This window comes from Heloderma suspectum, chromosome 2, assembly GCF_057233095.1.
Source record: "Heloderma suspectum isolate Gila_16-S chromosome 2, 16-S_ref, whole genome shotgun sequence".
In the NCBI taxonomy this organism is placed as follows: Eukaryota; Metazoa; Chordata; class Lepidosauria; order Squamata; family Helodermatidae; genus Heloderma; species Heloderma suspectum.
In genome coordinates, this window is record NC_139459.1 from 300,420,863 (window position 1) to 300,434,711 (window position 13,849).

The following is a 13,849-nucleotide window of genomic DNA, read 5'->3' on the forward strand; positions in this document are numbered from 1 at the left end:
AACCATATCTATCTCTTTCCAGTGTGTTTGAAGGAAGAGGATGAGCATTCAGCCTTCTGTATCATGGGATGGTCACGCAGCACGGAGAAGTGTGAATAAAGAGAGAGCAAGCAATTCTGCAGTAGCTTTTCCTAAGAACTAATCATTGGTTAACTGTGGATTGTTTAACCCATGGTTTGCCCATAGTGTCCAGGTTTGCTCATCACAAAATAACCTCTGATTGGGCTTATCAAAGGTTGCATGTTCAAAACGGCAGTGGCATGCAACACAGGCACATTGTTGGTTCATTAATCCATGATTTGCTGCTGCTCCATGACAACTAGGTCAGTGTTTGAACCAAGGGCTTTCATGCACTGAAAACTAGGCTGTGGACATGTGTCTGGGTTTGAAAGGGGTTGGGTTGTGGTTCTGGAGAAATTGCAAGGGTTGGAGCTAGGCAAATTGGGGTCCTAAACCTAGCTGGGAGAGGAAAAAGGAGAGAGGAGAGTTTGTAAGGTTGGGGAAGGGTGTTTTTTTTTTTTAACAGAGTTTTGTCTCTGGTTGTAGGTGGTGAATCAAGGCTAATCCCTGTACACAGTCACCATGGCTAGAGAGGGAGGACTGAGTAGCTTCTTTCCAGTGTCTTGTGTGCAGTTCACTTCCTCCAGCTTCCTCTTGGGGAAGCAGGGTTTGAACTCATTGCTCCGCTACAGGCATTTCTTTCTGACTACAAGCATGTCACTCAGCTCTTCTGGAAGAATTGGCTGACCCAGTGGGCATAAAGAGGAAGCTTGGAGATGTGGAAAGAAACTAAAGGAGGCCTGGCCCAAATCCTTCCCACTGGACAACCTGGGCAAGGCTGCACTAAAAGCAGCTGGGCTTTGAATAAAAAACTGGTTCAAAAATAGACTGAATTGCTGCATACTCATACAACACACCATAGAAAAGTGGGAAAGGCTACAATTTGTAGATGCAAACACCTGCAGTAGGAAAGGGGCTTGAAAGATACCTTTCCTGGTGATAGAGGGGGCTGGAAATATACCTTTCCTTGGGACAGAGGGGCCCTGAAAGATACCTTTCCTTGGGACAGAGGGGGCCTGAAAGATACCTTTCCTGGGATCCTGATGGCTCTTTTCCCAGCAGAGTGCTGGGCTGCGGGAAAACTCCTGAGACTGGAGCAAAAGAAAACAAAGCTTTTGGGTAAGACTACAGGTGGGTCATAGATTCAGCAAAATCAGGGAGCTAAGCAGCCAGACCTGAGTGGTCTGGCACAAGCAGGTAGCAAGGCTACATGGCAGAAGCCTGGTGTTCCATGGCATAGAGTGATGTCAGTAGAGAAGCATGAGCCAATGGACACACCCAAAGCTAACCCAGCTTGTCATACAAACAGAGAGTGGGGCTATCAGGCCCCTGGGAGGCCATGGAACTACGGAGCTTGCTACGCACCAGGAGCGAGTGTGGTATCCTGTCTACATGGGAGAGACCAAATGGTGTTAGTAGAGTGAGACTGGTTGGTGGTACTGGAAGCCTAAGTGAGTTTGGCTGAGTGGCACAAGTTTGAGCACGGGAGCCCTGAGGGCTTGGAGCCCTGAGTTTGTATAGGGTTTAAGCACAGGGATCAAAGGAAACAGGTCTGGGTCCAGAAAAAAGAAACAAAAGAGGGGGAAATGGCCTTGAGCACTATCAGACAGTGATTTCAATAGGACAGATATTGGATGGACCCAAACCCAATAACCCAGTACTTCCCAGTGACTGCATGTCTCCGAGGTGTGTCGCTTCTGTCTGGCCAGAATGGTTAACAGTAATTTCACTTAACACCCTGGAGGTATTCAACTCTGTGTCTGGTTATATTCAGATTTATTTCCTGATTGCTATGCCTTAAGCTAACTGGGAGGTTTTTGATTTGGTGCTGTTTTGAAGTATTTGTATTTTTGAATCCCTTCCTCTGCATGTGACTACAGACAGGATCTTACTGATGAGATTACTTGCAAAATACACTCCATTCTGCCCAAGATGCAAGCCCCTGCGGCCCATCTTGATAACAGGTGCCCAGCTGAACTTCTTACTGGTGACAGTATCAAGCCATGCCAAATACTGGGGTGAAATGGCTCCTCTCTCTGCCGAGCAGATTGCCAACAGCTGTTGCCTTCAGCAGAGCTCGGCTGGCGGCAGTAATATCTGCAAGCAAGCCAGTCAACCAGCACTGCACCTTCTTGCCATGCCGCCTTTTTATCCTCTGCAGAACCACTGCTCACCACCATCATGGAAATGAGCATGAGCGTTGCTGCCCTACCATCTAAGGCTGGACGTGTAAAGCTGGACTCCTTCATAATAATAATCTGCTCCAGTCACAGTGTGAGAGGGCTGGGAAGCAGTGGCCAGATGCAGGCCGTTTCCACATGAGGCATTTATTGTGTGCTTGTGAGTGGCCACTCACAGAAGTTTGCAGGTCCATTATATGACATTATCAACCTCCAGGACGTCTCCATCCCTTCCCCTCGTAATCAAGCAACCCCCCCCCCCCCAACAACAACCAGAAATAAGCTGGAACTTAAAAAACACACACACAAACACCAGGTTTTTGGCAGCCACTAGATGGCGCTGTTCTATTACATACAATGGGAAGCCAGTACGTTCCCTGGGAAATGGTGTTTTCACTTCTGCCTTGTGAAAAGAGCACACCCTCGTCGCGCCAAGGGAACAGAAGCAAAATGCCCCAGTAAGGCTGTGGAATTTCCTTTAATGTAGAGACACCCACAGCATCCATACTGTGCAATCTTGTGCCATGCACGCTCTCCATTGTTACCAGATGTGCTCCCTCTAGACATGTACAGACCTTGTACATGTTCTCAGGACACACATTCATATGGGTGTTGTTGTTGTTGTTCAGTCGTTCAGTCGTGTCCGACTCTTCGTGACCCCATGGACCATAGCACGCCAGGCCTTCCTGTCCTGCGCTCTCTCCCGGAGCGTGCTCAAGTTCATATTCATTGCATCCGTGATGCTATCTAGCCATCTCATCCTCTGCCGTCCCCTTCTCCTTTTGCCTTCAATCTTTCCCAGCATCAGGGTCTTTTCCAGAGAGTTTTCTCTTCGCATTAGGTGGCCAAAATATTTGAGCTTCAGCTTCAGTATCTGTCCTTCCAGTGAGCACTCAGGGTTGATTTCCTTTAGGATTGACTGATTTGACCTCCTTGCAGTCCAGGGGACTCGTAAGAGTCTTCTCCAGCACCACAGTTCGAAAGCATCGATTCTTCGGCGCTCAGCCTTCCTTATAGTCCAGCTCTCACAGCCATACATTGCTACTGGGAAAACCATAGCTTTGATGATACGAACCTTTGTCAGCAAGGTGATGTCTCTGCTTCTTACTATGCTGTCTAGGTTTGCCATAGCTTTCCTCCCGAGGAGCAAGCGTCTTTTAATTTCATGGCTACAGTCACTGTCTGCAGTGATCTTGGAGCCCAAGAAGATAAACCAGTACATCCCCAGTAGGTTTTAGTCTGGTAATGTAACTTATTGTCACTTTTCTTCTTCCCCTTTCCCAATTTCATTTTTTGAAAAGAAAGGTTGGCCTATTTTGCTGGTGTACTGGAATATCTGGCAGCGCAGCCAGAGCTATCTCAGTATTTTTAAAGAGGCAGAATAAACATTCCGTATAATAAAACATAATGACCTAGTAACTATGTCCCAGTTAATCATTTATTTAATTAAAGGTCCTACATTTTCTAAGGTAGTTTATATCACACACAGTAAATATTTGACAGTGAAGTAATTTTTATCCTTATGACTTTGGATCACTTATAATATCTAATTAATTGGCACCAGACACTTTGCTGTTGGCTAGGTAAGCATCATCCTGGATAAGCAAAATATCTCTTCACTGCTTACTTTAATTCTTTCCCTGAAGTCCAAATGTTTTTGTGTAACTCAGAAAGTTGCATCCAGTATTTAAGTACAGAATGCTACAGTATAAACAACAAAGAATAATAAGTAGTGAATAGACATTCATCCACATATTCAGATTTTTAAAATGTCTTTTAAAAAATGACAGACGAAAGTACTGATAACTGTGGAAGAGGAGGGTCAGGACAAAGACAAGGCTGAAAGAAGCTGCAAAGATTTGCCCAAAGGGCAATGTTAAAGCAACAATTGAAATAGCCAGCAGGAACAACATTTAAGGGTGTGATCCTATGCCTGTTTAGACAGAAAAAGGCCTACAATTCCCAGCATGCCCCAGCCAGCAATGGGGTGGGGCATGCAGGCTGGAGTATGTTGGGAGTGTAGGCCTTTTTTCAGTCTTAACCTGCATAGGATTGTGCCTTAAACTGGTGAACATTTTCCATCTTCGTCCCCGCTCCAGGGCCTTCATCAGATTCAGACTCCCATCCTCACTGTCCATAGGAGCTGCCAGCTATCCAGCTGAGATCTGCTGTCCCATCCATCCCTCCCAAAAATGTACCATGATGCCTTGGTTTCAGTGGGTCTACTTTAACTATGACTAAGTTTGGATCCATCCCATTATATATAAACAGTGTGAACAGAATGCTGGACTAGATTTAATTTCATTTATTATATTTCTGTACCATCCCGTAGCCGGAGGTCTCTGGGCAGTTCACAAAAATTTTAAAACCATTAAAATACATTATATAAAGTATAACACCATTCACATAACGACACAAAATAAATAGCGTGCACAACAACAACATTTATCTAAAACAATTCAAAACAATCAGCCAGGGACAATCAGAGAGACTCCTTATATGCTGCCAAATGCCTGAGAGAAGAGGGCAGTTTTAACCTGGCGCCGAAAAGATGACTGTGTTGGCGCCAGGTGGGCCTCGTCAGGGAGATTATTCCAGAGATGGGGGGCCACCACCAAGAAGGCCTTCCCCCTTGTTGCCATCCTCCAAGCCTCCCTTGGAGGAGGCTATGAGTCAGTCATGCCAGGAGGGATGTTCTGCCAGGTACTGTGGTTATGAGCCATGTAAGGCTTTATAGGTCAAAACCAGCACTTTGAATTGGGCTCGGAAGCATAAAGGCAGCCAGTGCAAGCAGGCCAGAATCGGTAATATACATTTGGACCTTATGGTCCCTGTTATCAGTCTGGCTGCCACATTTTGCACAAGTTGCAGCTTCTGAACTATCTTTAAAGACAGCCCCACTTAGAGCGCATTGCAGTAATTAACTTGGAGGTTACCAGAGAATAGACAACTGTGATCAGGTTGTCCCTGTCCAGATAGGGGCGTAGCTGGGCCACCAACCGAAGTTGGTAGAAGGTACTCTATGCCACTGAGGCTACTTGAGCCTCAAGCAACAAAGATGGCTCCAGAAGGATCCCCGAGCTACCAACCTGTTCCTTCAGGGGAAGTGCAACCCCATCCAGAACAGGTTGAGCGCCCTCCAAGTGGTCAGGAGAACCACCCATTAACAGCATCTCAGTCTTGTCTGGTTTGAGTTTCAGTTTATTAGCCCTCAGCCAGTCCATTCTCACAGCCAGGCACTGATTTAGCCCATCCACAGCCTCACCTGAAGAAGATGAAAAGGAGAAATAGAGCTGCGTGTCATCAGCATACTGATGACAATGCACTTCAAAACTCCGGATGACTGCACTCAAAAGTTTCGTGTAGATGTTAAAACAGCATGGGGGACAAAAGCGAACCCTGTGGAACCCCATACTGGAGAATCCACAGGGTTGAGCAATTTTCCTCAAGTACCACCTTCTGGAGCTGACCATCCAAGTAGGACCAAAACCACTGCAATGCAGTGCCTCCTACTCCCAGCTTAGACAATCGTCCCAGAAGGATACCATGATAGATGGTATCGAAAGCCGCTGAGAGATCAAGGAGAATCAACAAGGTCACACTCCCTCTTTCTCTCTCCTGACATAGGTCATCATACAGGGTGACCAAGGCTGTCCAAAACTGTGCCAAAACCTGGCCTGAACCCCAACTGAAATGGATCTGGATAATCCAAGGTGTCTGGAGCTGGTTGGCAACTACCCGCTCAAGAACCTTGCCCAGGAAAGGAACATTTGCCACTGGCCTAAAATTATTAAGATTTTTCGGGTCCAGGGAGGGTTTCTTTAGGAATGGTCTCACCACCGCCTCTTTGAGGTGGCCCAGGACCACTCCCTCTCGCAAGCAGGCATTTACCACCTCCCTGGCCCAGCCAGCTGTTCCTTCCTGGCCAGTTTTTATAAGCCAGGAAAGGCAAGGATCCAATATGGAAGTGGTTGAATGAGCCAATCCAAGTGCCTTATCAATATCCTCAAGATGTACCAACTGAAACTCATCCAAGAAAACTGGACAAGGCTAGGCTCTGGACACCTCAGCAGATTCATGTGCTGTAACAATGGAGTCTTAAGTCCCAGAGGATGCAAGAGATTTTATCCTGGAAATGCCTAGCAAATGAATTACAGCAGGCCTCAGATGGATGTATGGTGTCCTTAGGTCCAGAATGTAATAGGCCATGGATGACCCTGAAAAGCTCTGCTGGGCGGCATATGGAAGATTGAATAGAGACAGTGAAATGTTGCTTCTTTGCCTCCCTCACTGCCCCTGAGTTTACCTTAAAATAGGCACACACCAGGGTGTTCGATTGCACCAACTAGGAGTTCTTCTCCATCTGTACTCAAGCTGTCTCTTATTTTGTTTCATTTCTCTCTGCTCTGGAGTATACCACAGAGCAATATGAGCTCTACTCATGAGAGGGTGCTCAGGAACAATCATGTCAACTGCCTGGGTCATTTCTGCATTCCACAGATCAACTAGAGTTTCAACATGAGAGCCAGCCATATCAGCCGTAAAGTTCTCCAGAGCCCTCTAGAAACCATCCAGATCCATTAGACTCCAGGGGCAGACCATCTTAATAGGTCCCCCACCCTTGCAGAGGGCAAAAGCTGCCATAAGTCTAAACCTCAGCAAGCAATGATCTGACTATGACAGAGGGACTGAAGCAAAGTCCCTCACCTTCAGATCACCATCTCAATGTCCGGCTGAGAAAACCAAGTCTAGAGTATGCCCCGCTACATGAGTTGGGCTGATGACAAGTTAGGACAGTCCCATGGTTGTCATAGAGATCATAAAATCTTGAGCTGCCCCAAACAAGGTGCCCTCAGCATGAATGCTGACATCCCCAGAACCAGCAGTCTGGGGGATCTGAACAACACACCTGAGACCACCTCCGTCAGCTCAGATAGGGAGTCTTTTGAGCAGGGGGGTGGGGGTAGATGGACTCTTGGTCTGATCCAGCATCGCTCTTCTTATGTTCTTATGTATTCATTTTCACTGATGGAGGTCTGCGGTCAGACAGAAAGGTGGGATGTACAAAAAATAAAATTGGAGGAGATGGGGCTTGAGAACTAAAATTAGAATCTAATTTGTATATGTAACCCAAGAACAAATTGTAGGTTAACTCTTGAGTTGTTTAACCCCTAAACAATGCAAAATGCCTAGGTTCAGATGTCATGAGAGCAACCTATTATTAGGGTAATATTAGGTTGTAAAATGAAAGTGGAAGAGAGGAGTGCGCCAGAGGCAGCACACTAGTTCACTCCCGGGTTACATGCGAACCGGGTCAGAATATGCTATTTAGGCTGCAATCCTATACCTATTTACCTGGCTGTAAACTGCAGTGAAGTCAGTAAGGCTTATTCCTGAGTAGATATGTACAGGATCTTATAAGAATTGTTTAGGTCTGGAATGGCTTTTTGGTGATCACATACCACTGCAGAGTGAGTGTGATTATTTTTGTATCAACAAGCAGACCTACAGACAAGTTGAAGAGCAAGGGTCTACCACAAGACATAGTGATGCCCACTAATTTGGATGGCTTTAAAAGAGGGTTAGACAAATTCATGGAGGTTAAGGCTATCAGTGGCTACTAGTCCTGTTGGCTATATGCTACCACTAGTATCAGATGCAGTATGCCTATGTACACCACTTGCTGGGGAACGTTGGCAGGAGGGTGTTGTTGCGCTCATGTCTTGCTTGTGAGTTTCCCATGGGCAGTTGGTTGGCCACTGTGTGAACAGAATACTGGCCTAGATGGACCCTTCAGTCTGATCCAACGTGGCTCTTCTTACGTTCTAAGCCTGCAGTAACATCTTCAGTCACTAGGGGCAGACTTCCTTAACTAATACATAGATTTGCAGTCAATACAGTTTGAAACCAGGGGAGATCAATAGACCAAGAGACAAGTTATATGGCTTCTCCACTCCCACTACTGTGTGGCAGTCCCCGCACCAGACTCCTAACTATAGCAGTGCCATGCCTAGAGGTTCCAGTGGGCACTGCTTCATTCCTTACGGGACAACATAACGTGTCCAACTCCGTGTAAGTTCGCTGGAAGGCTTCACTCTATCAAGCTAAGGGCTATTCCAACCCATGCAAAGCCAGATGTTTGCTGGTAATCACCACCACCAGTGTAATAACAGGCTGTAGCGTTCGGCCCTGCTTTAAAAGGAGAGACCAGGCAAGGGAAGAAAATGGCATCTGAAGCGGCTGGGATGAACGTGACTATACGTGTGTACTCAGAAGCAAGTTCCACTGCGCTCAAGGGAGGGAGGCGCGTGTTACTCTCAGTGAAGTGGGCGCAGGACTGCAGCCACGTGGGTCGACAGCCTCTTCGCTCTTCCAGAGACGTGGCCGAGTCCCCATCCTCTTCCCGGAGTCAGAGGCGCGGGTAGGCGGAGCTGTGCCAGACGCGGAGCAGAGGGCGCCTGCTCGAGCGCCTCCCTCAAGCGAAGGAGACCGAATCCGGATCGGAGGAGCCGGGGAGGCCCGAGCGCCTCCTCCTCCCCGCGGCAGACTGGCCGCCCGCTCGGCCAATAGGAGGAAGCGCAGCGCCACCGACGGCTTGTCCGCGCCCGAGGTGGAAGACGGGGCGGAAGCGCCGGGGCGGGATTTCCTGAGCTTCGCTGGGTCGGCTCGTTGTGGCCGAGGGGAGGGCGGCCGGGCGGGCGCGGAGGCGGCGGCCCGTCAGCAGGGCGCGGTGTAGGGGGGTTGGCAGGCCTGGCCGTGGGGATTCCGCCGCCGACATGCCCGGGATAGACAAGCTGCCCGTCGAGGAGACGCTGGAGGACAGTCCCCAGGTGAGGGGGGGGCGAGCTCGGGCCCCGCTTCCAGGTGTGAACTGAGGATGGTCGGGCGGGGTTTGGCTTTTTGGCCACACCACCGCAACTAGTCCGGAATAGCACCTTCCCTTCCCTTCGGTTGGGCGGGCGGGCAAGCAAATGCTCCCGGGGTCAACTCCCGCACCCCGGCGGCGCTTCGTCCTCCGTAGCAGGCAACCAGGTGGCGAAGGAGGGGTTGTGCCACACGTCGGGGGGCAGAAGTGCCGTGAAATCTCTCGCGGGACGCGTGGTGCAGCGGCCTTCTGTAAGGCGCGGCTGGGCTTAGGATCCCCCTTCGAAGCCGCTGCCAGCGGGGGCTTAAGTGGTGCCGGAGGTCATGCCTTTCGTGATCCCGAGTGGACACCCCCCTTCCCCCCTCTTTTAGATGTCGGAGGTCTGTGCAGTAGCGAGGAAGCCAGCGTCGCTTCCCATATATTTGGCCTGTTAGGGCGTAGATGGGAGTGTTTCTCTTACATAGACTTGGTGTCAACGTGTGTTACAGAGTATTGTAAACTCTTTTCCGTAGCTCATTGCCGTGGAGTCAAGGGTGGTAATGTGAAAAGGGCAATAGATCTGGATGAAATCTGTTTCTGTCTTAATGTTGTGTAATTGCTTAAATTGCTGTCTCAGTTTCCCCACCACACCCTCAGGTGGATGACTTTATCAGTAGTTTTGAAAGTACCATCTTGAATGCAGCGTTTAACTAAGTTGCCTTCTGGTGAAACCTGTTCAAAGGTTAAGCTTCATATTTACCAGTGCCTTATGCGTATTTATTTGGAATTATGTCCCAGTGTGACTGTGTGTTTCAAATAGTTGTGTTGAGAATTGGGCTGCAGGACACAGATATACATCCATATTTTCTATTGAAATATGACGTTATTATGAACCATATTCTGGCTCAAGCAATCTGACAGTTAACTTGTTGCTTCCTTCTTGTGAGTGAAGATGAATAAGAATATTTATAAAGTTTTGAATTTGTTGTTTGAACCATTAAAAATCAGCACTGTACACAGACCAGGAAGGGATGGTGTGCTGAGTAGTATCTTCTGTTTCCTTTGAAGAGTTGATGTCATCTCATCTGTTGCTACATAGGATATTAATAAGTGGGAAGATCTTTTAAATCCTTCATATGATCTGATCTACGCAGCTATCTGAGCAGTGCTTTTCAGTCTCCTTTTATGTTCCTATTCACACATTACTGTGCAAATGTCATAAAAGATAGGCGCAGCTTTGATAAATTAGTCTTCACAGCTATTTGAATGCAGTGTTTTAGTGTAACTCATTTTGAATGTCACAAGTACTGTAACCGTATACCACTGTGTGTTTTGTTATGCTCCTGTCTTCCTGATCTTATGCATGTTGACTCAGAAGTAAGTGGGAATTACTTGGGAGTGAGACTGGGACTGCAGCCTTTACTCATTTTACACTTTTTTTGCATTATGTACAACTCCTACACCTCCAAGAGTTTTATCAAGCCCAGATTATTTATTTATTTACTGCATTTATATCCTGCCTTTTTTCCTCCTGAAGGAACCCAAGGTGATGTACATAATCCTCCGGCATTTTATCCTCAGAAAAATGACCCTGTGAGTTAGGTTGGGCTGAGAGTCTGTGACTGGCCCAAAGTCATCCAGCTTCCATGGCTGAGTGGGGACTAGAACCTGGATCTCCCGGCTCCCAGTCCAACACTCTAACCATTACACCACACTAGCTCTCTTGATGGCATGTACATATTCTGGAAAAAACAAACATTTTAAAATACTAATTTATATAAATATAGAATGTTTGTAGAATTTTCTGTAACTAAACTTAGTGACAGATTTTTTTTTCAGTGGTTACAGTTCCATATTAGTGTAGCATTGTGCCTAAGGGTGTGAGCTGTGAGTCAGGAAGCCCCTGATTGCAATCTCATCTAAGCAGGGAATTTAAGCAAGTCGCTATTCATTGACCTGGTTGGCACAACAGGCTGGGCTCATGTGGGTTGCTTACCCACGTGCAGGGCATGTGCAATTGCTATTATGAATATTCAACCCCCACTGGGGTTGTAGCAGGTGGTCCAAACTCAGTCACCATGGTTATTTGAGGGTTAAAAAACCCTTGCCTAATTTACGGTGGTTGCACATGCCGCTGTGGCTCATCTTATGTTAAACAGCCCTTGATAAGCTGGCCGTGTTGTGTGATCTGGCCTGTTCAGTGGCCCTGTTCACATGTAATGTAAAGCCATGATGGTTAGGGAATTTGTGCTAACCATGCTGGCTTTGCATGTCATCTGGGGGGAGCAAAATCTGCTAACTGCGGTTCCAGAACCACCCTGGCTAACCACCCCCCTGCAGCAGGCCCCAGGGTGGCTTACCATCACGTCTGTTGTGCTCCCCAGTGGTGAGAATGGGCTTTGGGAGGTTTACAAGTTGTGCTCATAGAGATGGCGGTGCAGAGTGTCTACTACTTCTGGAGATGCTCTAGCTGGTGTGGACTTTCTCCATGGGCACTGGTCATTGGAGTGGCCGGTGCATGTGTTTTCGCAGCACGCAGGCAGTTGGGATCAGTGGTGGCAGGAGGATGGCTAAGGTAACTATGGAGGGGGTGGTTACGGGAACAACACAGAGCCATGTAGTTCCCAGTCACGTGATAGGCATGTATGTTGTTGTTTCACTACCCCCCCCCGTAGTTATCCTAACCACCCACACACACACCCCATGCTTGTCTGAACAGTTCCAGTGTGTCCTGCCCCAAATCGTGCAGAATAGGGATAACAGTGCTAGTCAATCTGCTTTGTCAGGGCTGTTGTAAGGATAACAGAGAGAACGTGTTGGTAATGCCAAACCATAGTTTGGTGTTAGAGGAACAAGCACTGTGCTTGCATGCTCTGCAGGGTTTCATCTGGGTTTGCAATGCTGGCTTGCAAGATAAATATAAACCATAATCTCCCAGTTCAGGTATTACAAGGTATATCTCAAACCATGGTATATCTCAAACCAGGAAGTAATGAATTAAGCGGAGCATGGAAGGGGAGGAACGAGTGCAACCCTGAAGCTCAGTCTTGTAACACCAAACCATAGGTTGGCATTAAATGTGAACCAGCCCATTCTTAGGCAGTATTATCTCGAAAGACTGCTGATAAATCACATAAAATGTATCTGAAGCATGTTGGAAACGTTTAATGATCTCTATACATGGTATTGTACTGAGGAAAAGAGCAGAGTTTAAGTTAGGCGCCACACATTACTTTAATGTACAACTTTGTGACTTTTGAATGATTAAGTGGCATAGATAAACAAGAAAACAAGGACTTAGTATGGTTTTGCAATTGGCCACTTGCTAAGGTGGGTAACAATACTTTCAAGGCCAGTACCTTGTGAAAACCATTGCACAAGTGATCCAGTAATAAACAGGTACAGGCAGACTGGTAAAATATGCGTGTGGGCTGGAACCGATAAAGCTGAATAAGTAACAGGGCATTGTAATTACAAAGTGCTTTATTGACACTAATCTCTCTGAAAGCCACCTGTGAGTAAATTGCACTACCCATTGAATACAACAGAGTTTCCACTGCTGGCTAAATGAGACAAATTTTTGTAATAAGCGTCAAACAAGACCTTTCAGTGTGAGATAAAATCTAAGCATGGCAAACTCGATGGTCTTATAGGTCCCTTCAAATCCTAGTAGTCTATGATTCTATGAATTAGTTGAATGTTGGGACTTTCAAAGCACTGAGTTTTTGTTTGTTTGCTTACAAGGACCTTTGGGTTTGTCAGAATACTTAAAATACTTAAAACGCACACACACACAATACAGGCACAATCTTATGAATGTTTAGACAGAAAAAATTCCTATGACTTCCATTGTAGGATTTTTTACAGTCTAAACATGCATAGGATTGCACTCTAAATATTTGAAAGCAGCAGTATCAGCATAATCAAGTAAAAATACATATCTATATAAGAATACATTAGTGTAATGCTTATACTAGAGATGTACCAGACTGATTTTGCTCATTTTTTAAAAAACTGAAGCTTGAGCAGTGTAGGGGTGCAGAAAATTTTGAAACTTTGAAAAAGCTCAAAGCTCGAGTTTAACAGCAAAACAGTATGTTTATTTGCTCCATGCCAAACATTTTTAATCTGTCCAATAACCAATGTTCTCTGGACAGATTGCAAACACTTAAAAGACTATACTGCCATACAAAAAGTTAAAAATATAAAACTTAATACAAATATTTAAATGAATACAATACAATAAATATTTCCCCAGTTACCACCACTTACTTCACTTGAGAAGGTGGGTGAACTTGGAAAAGGGCCTCCAAAAAAAGAACTTAACATTCAGGCAATAATAAAGTAGTTTCAATTACTGTTTGGCATCTTTTATAATGGCAAATCAGACACTTATATCTGAGGTTATGATTTTTCCTACGAGCAGAATGCATTAGGTATCGAATCAAAGCTTTATTTTTTGTTGGACATTTGAGGAGAGGTAGATGGATATTCTTGCTTTCCCTTACTAATGATGTTTAAGTATTGTTTTGTGCTGTAATTTTGTCTTAAAAATCATGTTAATGTAGTTTTTTAATGTAAGCTGCTTGTAGATCATTAAAGTGAGATATAACTATTTTAAAAAGTAAATAAGTAACATTTAGTTGTACTATTAAAAAAAACCTGCCTGCCCACACACCTGTTTACAGATTCAGTAGGCATGCCTCCAGGTTGAGGCACGTAGCTGCAAGATGTGTCTGCAAAAATAACATTACCTTGATATACC

The 13,849-nt window shown here is 46.0% G+C and overlaps 1 protein-coding gene across 6 annotated transcripts in view; it reads left to right on the forward strand.

Moving 5' to 3' along the window:
* Positions 1-8,888: 8,888 nt before the first annotated feature.
* APPL1 (adaptor protein, phosphotyrosine interacting with PH domain and leucine zipper 1) overlaps positions 8,889-13,849 on the forward strand; it is a 38,229-nt gene continuing 33,268 nt past the window's right edge. For all 6 annotated transcript variants that reach the window (XM_084840058.1, XM_084840060.1, XM_084840061.1 and 3 more), the window contains exon 1: positions 8,889-9,070. In XM_084840058.1, coding sequence (XP_084696184.1) covers positions 9,017-9,070 — 54 coding nt within the window. In that variant the 5' untranslated portion in view covers positions 8,889-9,016. The remainder of the gene's footprint in view (positions 9,071-13,849) is intronic.